Source organism: Hydractinia symbiolongicarpus, chromosome 11 (assembly GCF_029227915.1).
Source record: "Hydractinia symbiolongicarpus strain clone_291-10 chromosome 11, HSymV2.1, whole genome shotgun sequence".
In the NCBI taxonomy this organism is placed as follows: Eukaryota; Metazoa; Cnidaria; class Hydrozoa; order Anthoathecata; family Hydractiniidae; genus Hydractinia; species Hydractinia symbiolongicarpus.
Window position 1 is genome coordinate 11,465,404 of NC_079885.1, and position 23,387 is coordinate 11,488,790.

General features: G+C 34.1%; 3 protein-coding genes across 3 annotated transcripts; 2 read left to right on the forward strand and 1 right to left on the reverse strand.

Annotated features, from left to right (window-relative positions):
- The first annotated feature begins 241 nt into the window (after positions 1–241).
- Positions 242–3,341, forward strand: LOC130614046 (uncharacterized). The gene is made up of 2 exons (XM_057435445.1): positions 242–426; positions 1,566–3,341. Exons 1-2 carry the CDS (start codon positions 306–308, stop codon positions 3,194–3,196), a joined length of 1,752 nt encoding a protein of 583 aa, XP_057291428.1. The 5' UTR covers positions 242–305; the 3' UTR covers positions 3,197–3,341.
- Positions 3,342–5,125: 1,784 nt separating this feature from the next.
- Positions 5,126–8,450, forward strand: LOC130614048 (uncharacterized). The gene is made up of 2 exons (XM_057435446.1): positions 5,126–5,278; positions 6,794–8,450. Exon 2 carries the CDS (start codon positions 6,825–6,827, stop codon positions 8,439–8,441), a length of 1,617 nt encoding a protein of 538 aa, XP_057291429.1. The 5' UTR covers positions 5,126–5,278; positions 6,794–6,824; the 3' UTR covers positions 8,442–8,450.
- Positions 8,451–10,131: 1,681 nt separating this feature from the next.
- LOC130614045 (CCR4-NOT transcription complex subunit 10-like) lies at positions 10,132–22,487 on the reverse strand. Its single transcript, XM_057435444.1, has 16 exons — positions 22,214–22,487; positions 21,819–21,908; positions 21,517–21,580; positions 21,378–21,439; positions 20,318–20,449; positions 19,859–19,942; positions 19,015–19,270; positions 18,697–18,899; positions 18,467–18,588; positions 18,118–18,279; positions 17,767–17,844; positions 16,985–17,098; positions 16,480–16,613; positions 14,764–14,876; positions 14,162–14,237; positions 10,132–10,704 (listed from the first exon to the last, which is right to left on the reverse strand). The coding sequence occupies exons 1-16, from the start codon at positions 22,484–22,486 to the stop codon at positions 10,355–10,357; spliced, it is 2,313 nt and encodes a 770-aa protein (XP_057291427.1). The 5' UTR covers position 22,487; the 3' UTR covers positions 10,132–10,354.
- Positions 22,488–23,387: the final 900 nt, after the last annotated feature.

Sequence of the window (23,387 nt, forward strand, 5' to 3'; positions counted from 1 at the left end):
TCCTACTTAGATAGAATTCACCGCCGGACACGGTTAGATTATCAAGCACTGAGAAATCAATTGACCGTTGGGTAAGAAGATGATCAAATTAAAAATAAAGTTCCTAATAAAATCTAGGTATACCATTTGGGACCCCCAGTGTCCATTATATCTATAATGCATTTTTCTTTGCGTCACACGCGATGGACCACAAGAGTACACCCGTGAGATTTTCATCTTTGCTTGTGAATCAGTTAATCTAACGCTTAAACAAATGAACAAAATGCGTTTGCCGGTGTGTGTGTAAATCCAGAAGAAGAAAAGTCATGTGTAGTAACAACATGATGATTGTAATATTTGTGTTACTAACGGCTTGTGTCAGTATGTCATGGCAATACTCTCTCAACAAGTTGAACAACTTCGACGCACAAGTCAAAAGTACACACGGTAACAAACTTTCTGTTTTCAAAACAATCTAAATTTTTTCCAGTTGGCGTAAGCGGATAGGCTTTAAATATGTTATTTTCTTCCCTTCGTTATAATTTTGCTTTTAGCAGAAGATTAACTGTTGAAATTTCCCCTTCGTTATAATTTTCCATCATATTTCCCAAACAAGGCGCTTATTTAGTCGGAATACTTCACTTCTTCTCGCTCTTGACTATAACAGCATTTTTATCATTTTTTGTTGAGGTTGGTTTGTTACTATGTCCACAATCTTGGTTTACCTTATCGTAAACTTCTGAAAGTAACCCCCTGGACTTATTTATACAAGTTATAAGCTTTTTATTGTGGGCTTAGATACAGGGGGTCATATACATGGAAAACATTAGCATTAAATCAGAAAATAAAGAATATTACACAAAACAGAAAAATAATAATCTAGTTACCTATCTTTTCCAAACAATGGATTTGAATCTATGTAATGCATTTTTTGGCTCCAAATTATTAACTTTTTACCAGTCCTCTTATCCTCTTTTTACTTGCCACACTTTTCAAAAAGCAATGAATTTGTAATCGTTTTTACCCCGAAAGAAAGTTTTTTGCAACTACGTACAAATCCTCCACAGAATATATTTTAAAGTTGAGAATGGAGAAAATTAATACCTAAATCTACAAATGCAATATACACGTTATATTATTAAAATAAATCTGAGGCTGGAGGATGTTTTAATTCTGTTCCTAATATAAGAAAAAAGTTCATAATTTAGCCCCGTTCGGTTTTTTTTATGATTTTTTTATGATAAATTCATTGTGAAATACGTTCTTACATTGTCAAGTTTGTACAATTTTTATTTCTTTGGATTATATAAGTTTGTACTTTTTAAGAACCACGTAGCTAATTACCAACATTAAATAAAAAAACAATACTGTCAAAAAGCTAAGCTCCTGCGTTTTAAAAATGATGATGATTTAGACTATATCTGAAAGCTATGCTGATAAATTTATTTTTTCTGATTTTCCATGTTCTCTTTATTCCTGCCCCTTGAAGTGGTTACAGCAAATTTTATCTACAGATTGCTCATTACTTGCTAGAATGCTACAATCTTCAAAATAAAAATGACAAGTCATATTTGTTTATATTTTAGACTCGAGTTACCCGTCGTCAATCTTCAAGTATCCTATTTGCTTAACCGATAGTGATTGCCTGTTTCCGTGGGGAAAATGCGTTGCGCCAATCTGTATGCGCATGTGCAAGAAAACACGTCCATGTTCAGAGCATGAATTTTGCTACCCAAAGTTAGGGGTTTGTATTCCAAAGTTAATCCGCAGAAGATACACTAGCAAGTGTGACCAGGAAAGTCATTGTTTACTTAACGAAATTTGTGATCGTGGTCAGTGTGTTAGCAAAAAAGATAAAGTACCGTGTGAGTTTCGCGGTCAATGCAAGGCAAATGAGATATGTGTTTCTGGGTACTGCGTAAAGTTTTTCTGCACTGGAAAAGCATGTTTTAATGTGGACAATATGTGCATAGTGGATTCGGATTGTAATGGCACCGATGTATGTATGAAGGGAAAATGTTTAGACCCATTTCCCATTACCTGCAAGTTGTCGACAGATTGTGAATCTCATGAAACATGCATCTTTGGATTTTGCAAGAAGATTCAATGTGAAAAAAAGTCAGATTGTGCAGAGGAAGAAGAGTGTCTCCATCGCAGATGCATATCCTTGCAAAAAATTATTTTGACAAAACTTTGTGAGACTAACAATCATTGTTTTGAAGGGGAAGAGTGTAAAAGTCAGAAATGTGTAGCGATGGAGCTGGTAAATAGGAAACAGAAGACAATTCTATTCACAACAACTAATCCAGTGTCGTTAGCCAATCAAAAAACGGTAAAGAAAGCTTCCACCAATCCCACACAAGCATTGACAAATAACAAGGAAATATTGCCTAAAAATTTTCTATGTGACTGCGAAAAAGAGGAAAACTGTGTTATAAGTGACTGTTTTACAAAACAAAAAAATGGAGGAACAAGCAAAACGGCAACGCGTGCGAGTAGTGTCAACTTAAAAGCTATTATCAAAGAATTATTAAAAGAAGAGGAAAACAAGTTATTATTTGAAATCTCGAATCGTAAGCAGTTGACAGAAAATAAGGAAGTAAAAGTGTTTCAACGCAGACTAGAAGAGACAGACGAAAGAAGAAATAAGAATCTAAAGAGTAAATTTAACGTAGGAATTAAAAACTTTTTGCCATCTGCTGTTTCTTTTCTAAAAGAGAGCAGTACCATCAACGACAATCTAAGAAAAAATACCAACACTATCAAAAATGACGTCGTTACGACGGACAAAAGCATCGAACAAATTGTTGAATACGGCGAAAACTGTATCAACGACGGTGACTGCTCTAATGAAAAATGTTGTGTTTTAGGAGTGTGCGTGAAGACTGATGACTGTTTAATACATCAACACGACAAACATACTATTGCTGAAGTAAAAGACACTCTGGCATGTCTGGACAACTCGCAGTGCTCTGGAGATGAAGTAATTTGCCATTTAGGATATTGCAAGCCCGACACACATGAACTAAAACAAAAGGAAATTCACAGTACTTGTTCTAGCGAGAATCCGTGTAAGCGGCCTCATCAAGCTTGTTTGCTTGGCGCATGCGTTGACGCTTTTAAAATTAATGATTTTGTACCGTGCACTTATAATGGCACTCGTTGTGAAGATAAAAATCGAATTTGTGTGATGAGAGCTTGTATATTTGCAACTTAAATATCGGAAATATATGTAAATTTCCATATGTAAAATTACCATCTCGAGATATTGCCGTTTTTATGATCACAAATCAGTCGATCCTTACATATCATTTTAAATCTTGGAAAAAGAATAAATTAATGTTACAACTCATTAAATATAAGCTTGTTTTTATTAACCCTGTTCGGTACGGACTTTTTCAAACATTATATGACGGGGAGGAATTCTCTCCCCTCTCGAACTTTTAATGGACTTTTCCAAATCGAATCAAGCCTGAAACACATTTCGTCATAAAAGCAACAAGATGGCAACCACGAATTTTTGTTTATGTCAGCACCTTGTGTGACATCATGGGAAGCTTAAAATTTGTCTAAAATATTATTTGCTTCAAATTCAATTACTTTAATTCTGGAAGGAATTTTAACATTTAACAAATATAACCATTTTTTAGTTTCTGACAGTCAAATAAGTTATTCAACATATTTATGAATTACCCCGAAAATTGCCCGAAAATCCGATTTTCCGATTTCCGTGTAATATACGAAAAAAATCAAAAATTAAATTAATTAGGTGTCCAAAACTCATAGAATGATTCCCCTTAATGTTTAATGTCCCGAGATTCATGGCACAAAACATATGACATGCAAGTATCTAGTTGATAAACACGAAAGCTCGGAAAGTATCATAACCATGTAGCGTAACAAACTGGCAGGGGCGAAATCTATATCGGCCCTAAATGAACTATCTTTTTTAGCCGTAAGTAAACCATGTCAGATCTAAGTGAAATAGATCGGACCTATTATAGAAATCTTCGCATAATCCATAAAAAACAATTTTCCCTTAAGCAAGAGAGCTCAATGAAATAAAAAAGGACAACCATGCTAATAAAATAAAACTTTTTTATTTTACATAAAATTTTCAACTCAGAATGTAAACTAAAAAATATCAAAGCTTTGTATTTTAGAGATATTTTGATTCTTAATGCACTAAAAAATAAATAAATAAATAAATAAATAAATAAATAAATAAATAAATATATAAATATATAAATAAAAATAAATATATAAATATAAATATAAATAATATAATAATAAATAAATAAAAATAAATTAATGAAAATAAATACTACTAAAGAAAAAAACAAAAATCGAGTCAGAAAAACAAAACAGACCAAAGAATTTAGTTGGTACAAAATATTAGTCACAGAGCCAAAGTTTTAAACGCTTTATAGGAAAATCTACCTCAGCGACAAATTTTAATCATCATTAAGTGAAATATTTAGTAGGAAATAGGAAAAATAGGAAATAGGAAATATTAAAAAATCGTCTTAAAAAGTTTTCAGTATAGTAATATTAGTATAAAACCTGGCATTCTTTTTTTGTTTCAGCAAGCAGCATAATCAAGAACCTTTTAAAAATGGCTTTAGAAATTTATCCATTTGTATTTACGCGTTATTCTGCTATCCTGTCAGAACTTATAGAGCCGTATTACACACCCTTCCCACTTCTCACACTATTGGACATTTATTAAACTTCCTTTTTAATTTAGATAAAAAAAAATGCTTATCCTTTCCTCGGATTGTTGTTCCACTGAGAAAAGTTTGTTTTTCTAAAAATAACGTTTTGTGCTTTAATTACGACGGAAACACTTCACAAGCTTTGACTATAATAATATTTATTTTTTCCAAAATATTTTCTAAAATACGCGCGCAACCATCAGCTCTCCTCCACGGACACTGTTGACATAAGAGTACGCCTCAGCAGCAAAGAAAACACAACGGTGAAGTTTATATTTACCTAAACCCGTGCATGTTACGGTGTGTAAGAAAAAATTATTAATAAAATAAACAAGGCACGTACTTGATTATCCAAATTTTATTTAGCTAATTAAACAGTTTGTCAATATTTGTGATAGTGATAATATGTTCAGTTTGCCACTTTTGTCGTTCGCTTCTTACATCAAATAGCAACGTCGGAATTCGTCGACACTTTTCATGAAAGAAATTTCTCTTTGATCTTCATATTATGTTTATTCACAAGATATTTTCGCGGGCTTGTACACACGTTATATTTCAACACATTTCCCAAAGAAAGAAGTAACGTAAGTGATTGTATTCTTTATTTCTTTTCTAAATTTTCAACTACCTTTCATATATATTTATTAGAACATTTATATTTGTTTTTATTATTAATATTAATTTTTTTACTCAGTATCGCTTGATTTACGTGTAGGGCTCTTATTAGCCTGTAAAAGGCTATATCACACACTTTAGAGACCTGTGCACGCAGTTGGCGGAGTTCTAAACGGCTGGTGCCAAGAAAACCCATTGCAATAATTTGATACAATTTATTTGCGAAGAATTTTTAATATTTTGGTAAATCCCGTTTCTCATTTTATGCCCAAAATCAAAACAATCAATAATACCAAACTATTTTAAGAAATTTCGTGTGTTGTTTATAGCCGCCATCCATCTTCTTTCATCAATATTTTTAGTTGCCAAGACTTAAAAACAAGATCGTTAAACATGTTAAAAATATTATAGTACACTACGTTAAATATTAATGAATGCTTTCTGTGAAAATAACACTGATGTGAAAAATTTTAACCGCGGTATTTGTAATATGTTTGAAAGAAAAATAAAATCTTTGGTTATAAAAGAAAAATTGTTGGAGCAAAAATAACATTATTTGTTCTTTTGGTAAGGCAATGCTCCACAATCAACTTTAGCAAATTTAGCTAGACTTTCTAACCAGAAGTATCAATTTAATTTAAAAGAGCCTTATGTGGACGCTTTCAATGCAGAATTTAAGTGAGATTATAGCGGACATCTTTCTATAGCGAATACCATTTTAAGGTCTCAATTTACATTACCCCTAAAACTGACCTCTTTACACCTCACCCTTTCTTTATCTCTTACAGTCAAAAAAAAAAAAATCAGATAAATAAAAAATATTGGAAAATAATAAGAATTGTCAATTTCGTTTTAAATGTTTGTCTGAAATTATGTTTGAGCAGAAAAGAATACTTTTATGAAAAAAATTTTCTGTAAAGATCGAATTGTTAAAATGTGCCACAAAGAACAAAATAAGCTTAAAATAATACCAACGGTTATCAGATATTAGTACCTATAATATTATTGTCATAAAAAACTAGAAATTAGACCAAGTTAGGTTAAATCTTCCATATCTGATTCACTTTCCTACGCGTGCGCAATAGATTTAAGCCTGCATTCATTTTTTATTAAACCTTCTATTTTTTTTTTCACAAGTTTACTAAAAGGATGCAAACATTTTTAAACTATCTTGCATTCTGATTTTGTCAGATTGTGGTGTAAAAAGTGGCAGTCGCGCGCGATTAGGAAATGTCTTTGCATAGCAACCCGTGGTTGCTTTTTTTGTAAGGACGACGGTTAAATATTTTTTTTTGTTAGCAACTTGTTAAGCTCGCTCTAAAAATAGAATAGTTGACTTTACACTCTTCATCGGTGTGCTTTTTTTGTATACTGTCACGTCTGTAATATTAATTTATCGTTTCGTATTTCAGTTTTTGATTAGTTTTATACTGTGTTTTTTATGTAGTAAAGCAATTCAAGGTATTACTTGATTTCTCGCTTAGAAAATTGCTCTGAATCTGGAAATGCTACATCATGTCTGCCATTATTGATTCCAACAGTGGTCGGAATTTTTTCTTCAGTGATAATTCAACGGGTGGTAAATATTGCGCAGGTCGGTTCGGTTCGAGTGGTATACGTAACAGACGAGACTTGTTTAACGTGAATTGCAATATTGTGCGAAATAAGGACGGTCATTACATAAACTCGACGAAAGGTTTGTATGGCCGTCTGAAGAGAGAAAATCGCTTGTTAGCTGCAGCCGAGCAAACCTCCTTTCCTTCTTGGCTATCGATGGGTGGAAAAGATGTTTCGACGTTAAAGCGAGTCCATACTTTAATTCAAGGAGCAAGAAATGACAAAACTGAACCCAGGGTGAACTACAGCAACACTCAAAAATCGGGGAAGAATCGCATCGGCTTTCATAATTCAGGTGAAAATTCAAGCATACCAATACCTAACTCTGCTCGCCGTGAAAATCAAAACAGAACAAATTCAGTATTATCAACAGAAAACTACCGACATGCACTGAAGAGACTGGGTCCAAAGTATGTTCGAAGTAGCAGTGACAGCGAGGTCATGCTGCTTTTTGCTAACAGACACAGTTCCATTGAAAGAAATGACATTAATAGCGACTGCGAAGCGAATTTTAAAAGCAAATCACACAAAGCGCAGCATAGTTGCAATAATTGCTCCAGTTCTAAAACAAAAAGCAGAAATAATTCTACATCGCGATGTAAAGTTAAAAGTCCCAGTCATTATAAAGGGAAAAAACAAGGAACCTATATGGCATGTTATGACCCTCATATTACTGCTTTAAAACCCAAGGCACAAAGTAGATCCAGGTCTCTATACTTGTTAAATGATGAACTGTCGAAAAATAAACTGCGAGCTCGTTTACACAACTCCATAAATAGTAAAGAGAAAGAGGACTCGATAACCCAGTTCGAAGTATTTTTATCTAAACATGATCAACATTTGGAATCAGAGTCAAACCTATCGAACTTACGAGAAGGTAAAAACTATTTACCAACCATAAAAAATGGTCGCAAGATAAGTATTGCCAAAGCTTATTCTTTTAATGGTCGACAAAAAACAAACGATACTGCCGACAAAACGGAATATTTAGCCGTGCCAAACCAGACAAGCCGTTCAAGCGAAAATTTATCAGGAAATGTGACTGGTTCATCGGATTCGGAAAGCAGTGTGGTCTCGGTAAAAACTTCAATACATAAACAAAGAGCGAAGCAAAATTATAGGAAAGGAATTACGGGTGACCAAAAGGAATACAGTCGGATTAGAGCCCATTCTTCTTTTGAAGGAGCCTCGGAAAAACATCTCCTAAGCTTAGAAAGAAAATACGCTCGAGCGCGGAAATTTACATCCAGAAGCAAATGTTCGATATCGTCAGATTCATCTGAAGACCTCTTAGAAACCACTGAAATCCACGAAGCAGTGAAAAAAGGTGATGGTGCGAAACTTAAAGAGTTGATCGCCAGTGGCGGGAATGTGAACGCTTGTGATGAGTTTGGTCTTCCACCATTTCATTACGCAACAATAAATGCGCAGGATGATCTCATAGCGATACTGTTGATTGGTGGAGCTGACATAAAAGAATATTTTCGAAAACGGCGTGTAAAATATTTTCGGTAAAGTTTACAATGTTCTTTTTTACTTTCTCGGTAATCATGGGTGATGTTGCCTACGACATGCCTATTGTCCAGTCAAAATGTCCATTCAGAATGTTCCTGATTTCGTTTTTGCCAACGTGTAAACATGGATATTTACACGTTGGCAAAAAAAACACGGAATGTTTAAATAAAGCCAGTTTAGTTTTATATTTTGAACCAGCTATTTATATTTTTACAAAATAATACAAAAAAAAAAGAAAAAAAGAAAGAATGACTTATGTATTTTTAGCAAAAGCTGCGAATTGTTGCAGTGAAACCGAACTTGTTATTTATTTTTATTTTGTTATTTTTTTATAAACTTTGACTCTGTAAAAGACGGCTCTACCAGGGTGTCCTCCAACCTTGTACCCAGGGTCTTGTGTCCCCTAAGCCGTTATTACGGAGTGACAGATCAACTTCATCAACAAGGCAAAATGCTCTGGGAACGAGGTTGGGTGTCTTTCAATTCTTTTTTCACAATTTCAATGCTTTCAAGGTTGTTCTCCGAAGAATGGTTAATATTCAAAAGATCTCCTGATATGATTAAGGTTTTCAAGGTCTGTCAGACATAAACAAGATTGAACTTTCACCTTAGTATTTTCGTGTTGGGTGTACTTGAGATAATCACGTCGGTATAGGAAGATACGTGACAGATTTGACAGCGTGATCAGGTAGCGATATTGGTTCTTATCACGTCAACGTTTTTGGTCTGTTATTATGTGTTACAGTTCTGCTAAAAATATATCAAGACAAAAAAGAAAAATTTGTTCCCACCAGAATAATTATATTTTTTTTGATATTCACGCATTTTCAATGTTTACATCGGACTTAAGCCACAGGACATGACAATTTTTTCATCGATGGTAACAAAATTAATTTTGTTACTATCGCCCTCAAATTTTATTTTGTCGCCGCATCTGTGCTACAACATTGCTTACTCATCAAAATTGCTGCATTGTGATTGGTCGCACGTAAAAGTGTTGCATTTTGTTACTGGCAACAAAGATAACGTTGCTACAATTCCGGTCAAAATATATTGGCAGCAAGCTGCAAAAAGTGTAGTATAATCCTTTCCTATTTGTTACTATCGCCTGAACATATTGTCTCGTGTCCACCGTGGCTTTCGAATCTTTTTTTAGATAGACAGAAAGTAGTCAGATACAAAATCTCATAAGCTGTAACTCCTTGTTTCCGAATTTTGTCCAAAATTGTTAGCTGTACTCACAGGCAGAATACTAGACATTGTTTCATTATGGTCAGTGTTTTCTTCTTACATTTTGGTATTAGTTAAAGTCCTGCGCATAAAGTTAATCATTTCGAAAAAACATTTATTGTAAAAAAAGAAGAAATTTTCATAAACAAGTATTCTATAAACCTGTTTTTCTGAGTTAGCTGATCTGCATGAAAATAAGGTACCGTACTTTCTCTATTAACTGCCCTGGCGCTTACTTTGTTCTGACATTTAGGTGGCGGTTATTAGAGGGGATGTTTAAACGAGGGGGTCAGTTATAACAAATTTTGTTTTTAACATGGGTGTCATGCCGCTATCTACTAGGGAAGTGATATTGATCCATGATAAAATCAAAGCTACCCGACCTGGCGTAAATGTTGTCTATATTATTCATTATACATTCCAGCAAAAATTCTGAAAAGATACAGGGAAAAGTCAAGTGTTATTTTCTAATTAAATTTTCCTGCATTTTACATAAAACAAAAAATAATTAACATAGAATGGAAACAAGAACGACAACATTCTTTAGATGTCATTTTCACGTCACGCCGCGAAAACAAACGACAACACTCCTTAGACGTTATTATCACGCTGTGTACATCGTAGTTTATTGCAGCACAGCAAAGACGTCTATCGCACGACTGCATATCAACATTGAAAGCCAACTACCTGTTCTCCAGTCCACCTTGAAAGCCAACCGGTTGTTGCAAATTCGCAGAATATCCGATAGGGGGTTGGACACCAGGCGGGAACCCAATAGGTGGTTGTATATTGTTTTGAAATCCAGTTGGTGGCTGAACAACATTAGAAAAGCCAGAAGATTGCGTGTTCGGTAAGAACGTGCCAGTGGGTGGTGCAGCTGCTTGTAAACCAACCATAGACCGCATTTGTTGCTGCATGAGAGACATCTGCTGCATGTCGGACATTGCTCTAGCTGCTTCCACACGATCAATTAGGCGACCAGATGGAATGATCTCGCTCCGTTTAATAAGGTTTAAAGCCGACGAAGTTTGACCTATAAGAAAGGTTAAATCAATGGTGTCACTTTAAAAAACACCCAGTCCGGTCTGTGAACGGTTGGCGCTAGGAAGGGCATCCAGCTGTAAAACAATGCCAAAACTCTTTATTAATGGCCGTAAGAATAGTTGATCAGACAAACTGCGTAAACGGGGCTGGAACTCTAAGGAGTGAAGGTGTCGCGCACGGTAGGACAGATGTCAGATGTGAGCATCGTCAGACCGTTACCCAGCTATCACATCACAAGGTAGATAACACTAGGTTGAGGATGGCTAGTGTAAATGTTGGTACTCTGAGAGGTAGAGCAGGTGAAGTAGTTGAAATGTTAGAACGTAGATCTGTTGATATGTGTTGTGTTCAGGAAGTTAGGTGGAGAGGAGCTTCAGTGAGATTTGTGGAAGGTAGGAGGGCAAGGTATAAGCTTTTTTGGATTGGTAATAGTGATGGATATGGAGGGGTTGGCATATTCGTTGCGGAGAAGTGGGTAGAAAAAGTAATAGATGTTATGCGTGTTAATAGTCGTATTATAGTGATAAAGTTTTTGATAGGTAATAGGATTGTCACTTTTCTGTCAGTTTATGCTCCACAGTGTGGACTCAGTGAGGAAGATAAAGATAAGTTTTATGATGAGTTAATAGCAGTCACATCAAAGTTTGGAGACACTGAACTTGTCATGGTGGGCGGCGACTTTAATGGTCATGTTGGGAAGTCATCTGAAGGTTATAGAGGTGTGCATGGAGGCTATGGATTTGGGAGCAGAAATAAGGAAGGGGAGAGATTGCTTGAGTTTGGAATGGCAACGGACATGGTGGTTTGCAACACATCATTCAGTAAGAGACAGAGTAGGCTGATAACATATGAGTCAGGTGGTTGTAAGACACAGATAGATTACTTTTTGGTTAGAAAGTCAGACAAGAAAGTGGTAAAGGACGTGAAAGTTATATCGGGGGAAGAGTGTGTTTCCCAGCATAGGTTGCTGGTTTGTGATATTATCTTGAAGAGTGTTAAAGAAGCCAAGGTAAAGTACAGGCCCCGTCGAAAAGTCTGGAAGCTAAAGGAAGAGATTGTAGCAAGACAATTTAGTGCAAAAGTTCAGCAGTTAGCCTACAATAGTCAATGTGATAGTGACAATGTTGAAAGTACTTGGACTACTTTGAAGAATTGTCTTCTAGAAGCTTCTGATGATACCTGTGGGTGGACGAAAGGACCAGCTAGACATAGACAGACCTGGTGGTGGAATAATGAGGTTGACCAGTGTATAAAGGAAAAGAGGTAACTTTGGAAAGAGTGGAAGTCAGGTGGTAGTAAAAATATTTACTTAGAAGCTAAGCGTCGCGCTCGTACAGCAGTGTATAAGGCAAAATCAGAAGCAGAGAGAAACAGATTTGCAGATGTGTTAAGAAGGGAAGACCAGCGCAATGAGGTATTCAAGATAGCAAAGCAAATGAAGAAGACTAATCAAGATATTGTAGGTGAGAAGTGTATACGTAATGATGAAGGTGTTTTGGCTAGCACAGAGGAGGAGAAAAGGGTAGCTTGGAAGAATCATTATCAGAGGTTGCTTAACACTGAGTTTGATTGGGACGAGGATAATTTGTCTGATGATGATGTCGTAGAAGGGCCAGCTATGCAGATCAAGACAGAATGGGTAGTGGAGGCTATTAGGAAATTGAAGATTGGCAAGGCTGCAGGAGTATCAGGTATTGTTGCAGAGATGGTAAAAGCATCTGGATATATTGGAGTTGAGCTTATTACAAGTCTTGCTAACCAGATTATAAAGGATGGTGCTATTCCGAGTGAGTGGCAGTCGAGTGTAATAGTGAACTGTTTCAAGGGCAAGGGTGATGCATTAGAAAGGGGTAACTATAGAGGTTTGAAGTTGGTTGATCAAGTAATGAAAGTTATTGAAAGAGTGATTGATAAGTTACTTAGAGAAAGAATTGATATAGATAAGATGAAATTTGGTTTTGTTCCAGGGCGTGGCACTACAGATGCAATATTTTTACTCAGACAGCTTCAGGAAAAGTATTTAGGAAAGAGAAAGAATCTCTATTTTGCCTTTGTAGATTTAGAGAAAGCTTTTGATAGAGTGCCACGTAAAGTTATTTGGTGGGCTATGAGAAAATTAGGTGGATGAGTGGCTAGTTACGATGGTTCAGTCTATGTACAGCAATGCTAGAAGTCGTGTCAGGATTAATTATTCACTTAGTGATGAATTTAGTGTAAATGTTGGTGTACATCAGGGTTCTGTACTTAGTCCTTTGTTGTTTATTCTAGTCTTAGAAGCGCTGTCGATGGAGTTCAGAACAGGTTGTCCATGGGAGTTATTGTATGCAGATGATTTGGTTCTCATAGCAGAGTCGATGGAAGAATTAGTTGAAAAGTTTGAGAAGTGGAAGAAAGGACTAGAAGAGAAAGGGCTGAAGGTAAACACAGCAAAGTCTAAAGTCATGATAAGTAGCATTGCAGCCAAGTGTGACCTTGTAGTTGGAAAGTGGCCTTGTGGAGTTTGCAGGAAAGGGGTTGGTAGTAACTCAATTTTTTGTCAGACTTGCAAGCATTGGGTACATAAGAAGTGCAGTAGTATTAGTGGAAGGTTAAGAGCTGACATACAGTTTGTATGCAAGCGTTGCAAAGGTGAGATTATAGAGAATGAAGTATTTCCAGCTTTAATGATGTACAACAGTGGCTCGTTAGAGATAGTTAAGAACTTCTGTTACTTAGGTGATACGTTGGGCAGTGAAGGGGGTGTTGGAAGAAGTGTTACTTGCAGGATAGGTTCTGCTTGGAAAAAGTTTAGAGAGTTACTTCCTTTATTGACTAGCAGAGTCCTGTCAATTGAGGTAAAAGGTAGGTTGTATGAGCCCTGTGTAAGAAGTGTTATGTTGTATGGTAGTGAGACATGGGCAGTGAAGCAGGAAGATCTTGACCGTTTAGAAAGGAATGATATGAGAATGGTTAGGTGGATGTGTAATGCCAGTCTCAGAGACAGAAAGAGTTCAGATGAGCTAAGAAGCAGGCTAAGTCTCCGTAGAATTAAAGATGTTATCCATATAAGAAGATTGAATTGGCTGGGGCACTTGGAAAGAATGGAGGAGGATAATTGGGTAAGAAAGTGTAGAGACTTGATAGTTCCTGGGGCAAAGCCCAGAGGCAGACCGAGAAAGACTTGGCAGGAGGTTATAAGGACAGACTTGATAAAGAGGAAGTTGAGTTTAGATCTAACACAGTCTAGATCAGATTGGAAGAGGGTCATTAATATACCCCGTCCAACCCATGCTAGCATGGAAAACGGACGTTAAGCCGAGAATGATGATAATGATGATGAACGCTTGAACATGTGTTTTAAAGACGCTTTGTGATTTAAAGAGATATGTTGTAAACAGGCTTATAAACATAACTAACACACATTATACACACTAATATATAGATACCGTACTGTTTTTGTCACCTACCCATCTGTAAATCGCAGTACACTGACAATAAAATTGCGTGCGTTTTCGCATACATAGGTATGTCCGGTGCCACAATCTAAAAAAGTTACAGATACATACCAGGAGTAAATAATAAAAAGGTTTTATTTAAGCGCTTGTTTAGTTTACTTGTTGTTATCTAAATGACTTTTCACGACTTTTATTTATGAAATAATTTTCGCGAAATTTTTTTTTGCGAATCAGAACGAGAACTCGAAAAATTTAATTCCCTAAAAGTAATGATTTTAATTTAACGAATTTCCAAGTATGTAGGTTGCTTATAAATACAAAAAGCGCTCCAACCCGACATGAGAAAAAAAGTGAAATAAAGGAAAATACATCGTCAACAAATTTCGTAATTAAAGAACAAAAAAATTTGAAATCGCGAACTACACAACATCTAAGATATCCTCAATAACACATAAATTTAATTCCAACTATTTACCCTGACGTTCCTTTGCAATTTTCTACCTATAAGCGTTACAACCTTAACAAAACTTTCAAACAAAACACGTTTTTGTAGTGTTATAGTCCTGTCTGATAAACACAATGGAAAACAGACTTTAAAATATTTTTTTACCTACCTGTCTAAGCATTTGTTTACACTTATCATACGCTGCTCTCAAACAATAAGCACTTGCAACATTTAACGCCATCAAAGCTCTCCCTTCAGTTAAGTTATTCGGAAAAGCATTCGCTAAAGAAAAAAGAAAAGGCTGTCCTTTACAAAAACCACCAAGTTTTTTTGTCAACACAGCATGCTGAAATAAATGAGAATTGAGACAACTGTTAAGAGATACCTTAAGCCTAAGTTTTTGAAAAGTTATTAATCCCAGTTAATGAAAATGCTCGAAAAAAAACCCTTTAATACTTTAAGCTAGTACTCCTACTTTTTCCCCTTATTCTTGTTCAAAGTAAACCCTTCGTTATTTGTATATACTTCAAGGGTAGAAACTTTAGCAGGAAACTTTCGTGTTTTCGCGTTTTTTGGCCCTCTTTCGCAAACGTTTTTTTAATTCAAACCAGCAAAACGCAAAAGTTTTTTCGTGCGAAATCATAGCCAATTTAAAAACGCAAAAGTTTTTTCACGCAAAAATTTTTTTTTCCAAGCAAATTTAGGGCCCTTCCTGAAATTCGTTGTTATTATGACACACGGATGGATATTATATTTATTTTTTGCTCATTCGCAAAAGTTTTTCACGCGAAAATAACCTTTTTTTCGATTCGCAAACGTTTTTTTCGCAAAATTTGGTCCAAAAATCGCGAAACACGAAAGTTATGGAATAAACTTTCGCGTTTTTTTAATGCACAAAAGTTTCTGCCTGCGAAGTTTCTACCTTTAATTTAACCTCTCGTTTGCATCAAAAAGCTTGACAGGCCTTGCACCTTTCAAATTTTTATCTTGATGTAAAAAAAAAATTTTCATCAATTTTTGCCTGCTTTGTAACAATAATTTTGCAAATGGCGCGACTCACGAAAACAACAAAATAATTTTAAAGAAATAACAGCTGGTTGTTGATTTAAAACATGTCGTAAAATTATTTTTTTTTAGAATTTCAACTGCTTAGACGTAAAGTTGATAGAATATTCAATCTATTGTCTATAAACATGAAAAAAAAGGCTAGCATTATTTTTTATCTTATACACAGTCCATAAAACGTCACTTTTCGCAAATTCGCTTTAGATAGCTGGCGGAAACCGTCCTCAATTTCGCGGAATGAGTATTTTAGAGTAAAATAAAAATTGATGTAATAATAACAACATTCTTTTGCAGCTACCATACGGGTGGTAGCTGCAAAAGGGACAGGTGAATACTCGTGAATATCTCATTTTTTTTTTCAATGTGGACAACAGAATTCTAAAAACATGGTCAAAAAGTGTGAGATTTTAAAACAACACAAAAAATCATTCTCTAATGAAAATTATCTTTAAATGAAAACATTTTTCTAACTAGTTATATGGTTAAATCAAGTAATTATGCATCATAAAACATGTTAAACAATTTTTTAACATATTCATAGATGATTGAAATGTTTCAGGTGTTTAATACATCCAAGTCTTCTGTATTGTACCACTCCTTTTAAGTGGAATATATATCTTACGAACTGATAAAATACTAATTTTATTCTTACTGTTGAAAAAAATAATTACTTTCCACGCCAAACTAAATTAGGTGAATTAGGCTACGGTGCTTTTAATTTAACGATGGTGTAAAAGAAGGCAACAACATGTGATAAATATTTCTAGGTGCACAGACGTTCCATTACTTGTGGCAGTAACAAAGGGGACATTCAACTTACAACACTTCACACTGGCAACATCTTGATCATATGACGTCATCAACTTAAAATTTTCGGGCGACAATTCCTGAATCGCTTCATTGACTTTATCTAATTTGATGAGTGATTCCGCCAGATACATTCGAGCTAAATACCTAGAAAAAAAAAATTGTCTTTCTTTGAATAGAATATCTAACAAACCATTCTTTTAAAACTTGAAAAATTGGTACCATTCCTTCACTTTATAGTTTCACGGTAAAAACGGCTTTTTTCGGTTTCACTTTCTGGGGAAATTAAACGTATGTAAATTATAATTAAAAAATTATAAACTTTTTCGATTGTTGCTAAAAAATAAATTTTCAGCAAATCCATTACCTTTCGTCGCGTAAAAATTTAATTCTGTTAAAATAAAAAATCTGACAATAGGTTTAGTTTTTATGCCCATCAAAGACGTTGCAACAAACAATAAAGAAATCAGGGACTCTCACTGAAAAAAACAAAACAAATTCGTTGAACACAAACCAACCTTTTGTGTGACGATATATGTGCCATCCTCAACAGAATTTTTGAATATTTAATGCTTTTGTAATATTCTGCCAGCCTCAATGCCACGTAAGCATGACAACACAATATAGACGCCCTGTATATAAAAAAAAGAATAAATGTGTTCACAAGCATCTATAATCAATAACCGTTTTCGTCTTTTCGTGCTGGCTGTTAAACTCATCTTATGCTATGGGATCACATAAAACAGCAATGCTGACATCGCAAGTGCCGAAAATATCGATTTAACAAACCAATTATAAGCATGCTAAATTTACAAAATAAACGAATTGCTGATCTTTGGGTGCATGATGTTAAGACTACGTTAAAAACGTTCGGTAGTCAAAGTATTATTTATATTTAGTTCAGTTTTTTTTAAGTTTAATAAGTTTAGATGTTTGAATAGCTAGCTAGTAACATTATATTGTGAAATCAAAAATACTTGGTGTGTGTTTAGTTAGGTGGGGCAACAGCAGACTGGGTAGCCTGCGTTTTCACCTGAAGTTAACTTGTTTTGCAAAACTTCTTTCATCAGACACTACGCCCAAAAGAGTTTTCGAGGTTCTTCACTGTTGGTGAACTTTTACAAAAAAGTTAATAGTGAAACGTGTACCCAATATTCCTTCCCCCCCCCCCAAAAAAAAATGCCCAGGTAATAATTAATACAACACACACTCAATGAAAAAAATATTTTGTATTGTGTTCGAAAAATAATAACAACAAAAATACACAGCATAATATAACCAATTAAAAATAGAAACCAACCTTAAACGATATGCCTCCTTTGTTTGTATTGGATCACCAGGGGGTACATCAACATGTATAAAACTTCTTTTTTCAGACCTATAAAAACAACAGGGGTTATATGCAGAACTTGAAGGTCACTAGTCGGTGGCCTGTATGGTATGCATCTATACATAGTAACTTTTCAGTCATTTCAGTTACCCATCTTTAGTTATCAGGCGTTCGCCTGTCGTACACTTACTTCCCTAGCACCCTGTCATACACTTCCCTAGCATCACTATTACGTATATCCTTAGCACAAGGTAACGATTCGGATACCATTTTCAATAAACTTTGGTTATCATTATAAAAATTATTAAAAGTTGAACTCACTCTTTATCATCATCGCCAGGTACAACACGTTCATTCTGTAAGCACGTCATCATAGCTGTTTCAAGATCACGTTCTGAAGGCATCAATAGTAAGGCATTACTTAAACAAAGGTTGGCAAAGTCAAGTGTGGGCACCGGTATTGCTGCTGATTGACCTTGTTGTCTGTAAGAGAAAAACATAATACATCAGGATAGAAAATAATCACACAACAAGGAATTCTGAGGGACTCAAAATATAATAAATCAACCATAAACGTCAGAAACAAAGTAATCCAAAGTTGTTCACCTCTAAATGCAAAACGTTCTGACACTTTAAATAAAACAATACATAGTTAAATAGAACAACCTACCTTAGCTCAGAAACATGATGCAAAATTGGAGACAACACAATCTTTCGATGAGGACCTGAACCAATTACAAGTTGGACGTGTTGATTTTTCTTATTTTCTGCATTTTCAGTGTTTTTACGTGCCTACAAAAGAAAACATGAAAATGTTATCATCAAATCGTCCAATAATTTTAAACAGAATTAAGGACCAGACATAGAATGTATTCCTTCATCAACATTGCCATAGCTTACCTGCTGTGTGCGCATAATGCAACATTCTGCCAACCGCAGCCAGTACCTTGGATTGCACTGATAAACTGATTGTATTTCTATGAAGTATTCAAACGCCTGGGCTGGTTTATTGGAAAATAACAATGAAAGGCTGAAATTATATAAGAGCTCAGCCCTTCTGTTTATAGCAAGTGTTTGAAGAGGTCTCCCAGAATACTGGCCAACTAAAAATAAATGAGTTATTAAATTATAAATGCTATATTTGTTAATTTAATTTCTATATACTATAAATCATGTCAAGTAAAATTTCATATTGAACACAAAAAGATAATTTCTTACCTTTTTCCATTAAAGGTAACGTCTTCATGATAACAATATTTTCATCCAACGCTTTTTTGGAATACAAAACCGCCAAGTTATACTTCTTCAACATGAAATGTATCGTTGATAAGTTATTGTAATACATGACTGGTAGTGGAAGCCCTGTTTGGAGATAGTTGTCAGTTTTTGGCGCACTGTTCAGTAGCTTTATCGCTTTTTGATGGTTACCCCTTATGCATTCAACATTGCTTTTTAAAAATAAAGCTTCCACAGACTACAAAAAAAAAAAAAAATTAAAAATTTGAGTTATATGATGGTAGATCCATGTAACAAGGTGATCAAAGTCCTCGAAAAATTATTTTGGATTTAATGCACTAAAAAGAATGAAAACTTTCTCAATGATGTACATGAGAAATATAAATTTCTTGAAATAAGAGAAATGAAAACTTTCTCAATGATGTACCTGAGAAATATAAATTTCTTGAAATAAGAGAACCAATAAAACTGTCATAGAAATAAGTAATCAATAACATTCAACAAAAACATTTTTGCCTTTTTTTCCTGACTATCCATGAAAATAATATTTTGTTTCTCTTACACTTTGAATAAATATTGAATCCTTAGCTTTAAATGCCTAGGGTATATCAAAAGCAAGTAAATAGCTGAAAAAATAGAAGTAATTCACATATTACATTTAGCAGTTAAAACTGCAATCATTTTTTTTCTCCTTATCAAATGGAGCTGCTCATAAAAAAATTGTAAATGCCAATCGTAGATTCACTTTTTTTCAGTAAACGTTTAATCGGTCACTTAATGTTAAGTAAAGACAATGAAACAAAAAAAAAATAAAAACATGTTTTACATTGTTACTGCTGTTCATAGCAAGTTTTAATTCTCGTTTGCATTGATTGTATAACCCTCTCATCATGAAAAGTCGAACTTTGAACTAAACAGAAAACAAATTTGAACAACAAAAGAAAGATAAATGCAATACAAGGATGTTACTAAGTCACATTGGCAATCCAATCCGACCAAAACCTTGGAAATAGCTAAATATTTTTGGCTAAAAATCACATTTTAAGATGAATTAGGAAGTGTCAGAAAAACAAAACTTAAACGTTGCCTTATGAGCTAATAGCTTCTTAGATGGATAGATGGATAATAAGAAAAGGCTAAAAATAGATACTAAGTTTGTATAAGGAAAAAGACGATCTAACTGAAATACCTATAACAAAAAAACACATCACATTTTACTAACGCTGAACAATATGCTGTTATTCTTATAAGAACATGCGCCAGTAAAATAAAACTAATTCCTTACCATGTGAAGTCTAGTTTGAAGCATTTTTCCCCCTTTTTCCGGCTGGCCTTGATTTGAAGCTTCCCCGTTGCTTATCGTCTGTGGGAGAACAACTGACTCAATATACGAAATCATGCCATAAGCTTGCTCAAGCTAATAAAAAGAAAGATAATAAAACTACTAAAACTTAAGTTTTACAATGATATCTGAGAATATATGCCATTACTAAAAGTGCTCCCCCGCCCCACCTTCTAGAAAGAAGATTAATTGGGCTACCCAACGGTACTAAGCATGGTTTTTCTTTGGCTGTAAATTAAACTCAAATTTGGAAGGATAATTATATTCGAGGAAAAAAAGTTCTTGACAAAAATGTCACCTCTTATTAATACAGTAATTCCATGTTATGTCATTTGGTTGCTAAAAAGTTAGCTCCTTATATGACTTTAAAACATTAATCTGACGTCAACACATTAAATCAATAGTACAGCTAATAACTTGGAAACAGATGAAAATAACTGACATCTAATTCAATGTGGGTAACTAGGAACTACTTAGGACAAAAATTGGGCTAAATTCACAAAGCTCTACACAAGAGTGAAAACAGGTAATTAAATTTCTGACAAAACTTTTGTGTCTATATTAACATATGTGACGATATCATCAAAAATTATTTTATTTATATATATTATATTTAAATTATTTTTATATCTACTTTATTAACGGTACGTAGAAAGCATGCAATCCTATGCATTATTTTGATCAGAACTTAAACTTTTGCACAACGGAAGCAATGGCTATTTTTGAAAAACAAGTTTTGCATGTAGACATCATTGCAGCATCATGAAAATATTATAAAATCAACAATTACTTCCATTGTTCTTTTGCCTGAGTGGATTTGTTCATATGCCAATCAACTACAGTCTAAGGGTGACATGTTAGTATTTTATACCGTACAAAAAAATGTCCAGTAAATTTAGCCTCTAAATTATTACTAGTGTCTGGACAATTTAACAAAGCAATAGTTAGAGAAAGGGGGTATGAGTAAACGTATAGCTATTTAATAATCAAACATCTTGCTTACTTGATAATTTAGCAAATACGCTTCCACTAGAAGAGTGCATACTTTAGCTGCCAATGCATCCCCTAAAAATATTATAATACAGGATAAGATTTTCGTAGTAATATTTAAAAAAAAATAACAAACAAGAAAAAAAATATACCAAGAGGTTCAATTATTTTAAATAATCTTTCTAATATGTTGATTGCAGTTTTGTATTGCTTCATCTAAGAATGAAAATCATATTACATCATATGATTAAACATTACCTGAAAAATGCAGAAAAGCCTTTTTAAATCATTTTTTTTTTTCATGACAGCAAAAAAAATTGCAGGTGTAATGTGTTATTTGCTTATTGTTAGCATGTCAGCATTTACCTTGACAACTGCTGAATTGAAAAGGCTACAAAAAAACATGTATAAAAACATTAACATTTCAAATTTTTGCACAACTTGTATAACTTACATGAAAATTTAATACAGCTTGGTTATAAAGAAGAAAACTTCTATCAATATCATCTAACTCATCACCAGTGTTGACCATACCAAACTCAAGCTGAAATCAAACGTTTTTCAGATTTATATCAAAAATTAAGTTCATAATTAACTGCCAAGTAGCAGAGCTTATTATTTATCTGTATTGAATCAACCTCCTAATTCCAATTTGTCATTTAATGGCTGCTTCATTAACATGTCGGCATTCTCTATGGCAATTGATGCATGCTGAATTGCAAGGCAGTTGCAATAATAAATTATTATGGTACAATTAGCAACATTTTCTTTACAAAAACATGATCTTATTAAATAAGTTGCATTTGTTGGCAATATAAATTTTATAAATAAAATATATAGCACAAAAACCTGTTTTTTTACTGCATTGAGTTGTTTCATAAAATCATCAGTTTTGCTGAACTTTGAAACATAATACTCCACAACTGCTTTGTTTGCAGCAACTCTTGCATCATGAGGACGGACCTCAGTTAACTTCTTCAATTGTTGGGAACAACCCTCATAATTTGCAGATTTAAATTGACTAAAAGCAGATTCTGCTAGTTGTCGATCTTGTTCTGTTATAGTTTTTCGAGCTGATGCAATTTCACGAGCTGGAGGCTCTGATTTATTAGATTGTGGCATGCTAAAATATAGTTTTATATGCAATAAACAATAATATACAATGGTAGCATTAGTAAGGGAGGCTCCGAATACGCAAAAAAGCAAGATAGGGAATAGCATTAGTAGTTTTATTCGAATCAAAGGTGTAGTTGGTATAGGGGCATTCAGAGAATTTGAAGTAGGATTGTGTCGGGAAGTATAAATTGTTTCCATAACCAGTTACTTCATCTTGCAGGATTGCTAACCAATGAATTTATAAAATAAAATTTCAGCAGATTTCCAACAGATTTTCCAGTTTCTCCAGGTAAAATGGAAATGAAATCAAAATACAAAGAATAAAAAAATATGTTAAATACAATTTATTGTATTGTTGTTAAATCCTTATAGTTTACTCTATTTTTCATGCCGCTCGACCGCCATCCTGGTTATCTTCGACTTTCTTCTTTGTTAAAAATTTTCATTCTAGCTTCAGCCTTAGTGGCACGTGACCCTGTACGTAATATTTCAGTAGCGCTTTAATTATTACTGACTGTATAGCCAGAACATATACCTTTGCACAGCAAAGTGAAACGAAAGCTCTCTATGAAAGATTATTATTAAAAAAATTAAAATAATTCTGCATAAAGTTCCTTACGAACGATTATTTTTTTTAAAAAAATAAATAATCGTTAAAATAATAAATAATAATTGTGCATATATTCTCACATAGCTGTGCAATTAAACGAAAAATAAAATGTGCATGATTTTTATTTCAAAGGACTTTTTATTTGAGACGCAAGTTGTGCATGATTTTTACTTCAAAGGACTTTTATTTGATACGCAGTTTGTGAAAGTTACTGATCATTCAACATGTCACACATTTGTGTATGGTTTTTATTTTAAAAGGATATATTTTAAAAGGAAGGGCAAAAATAAGTAACAA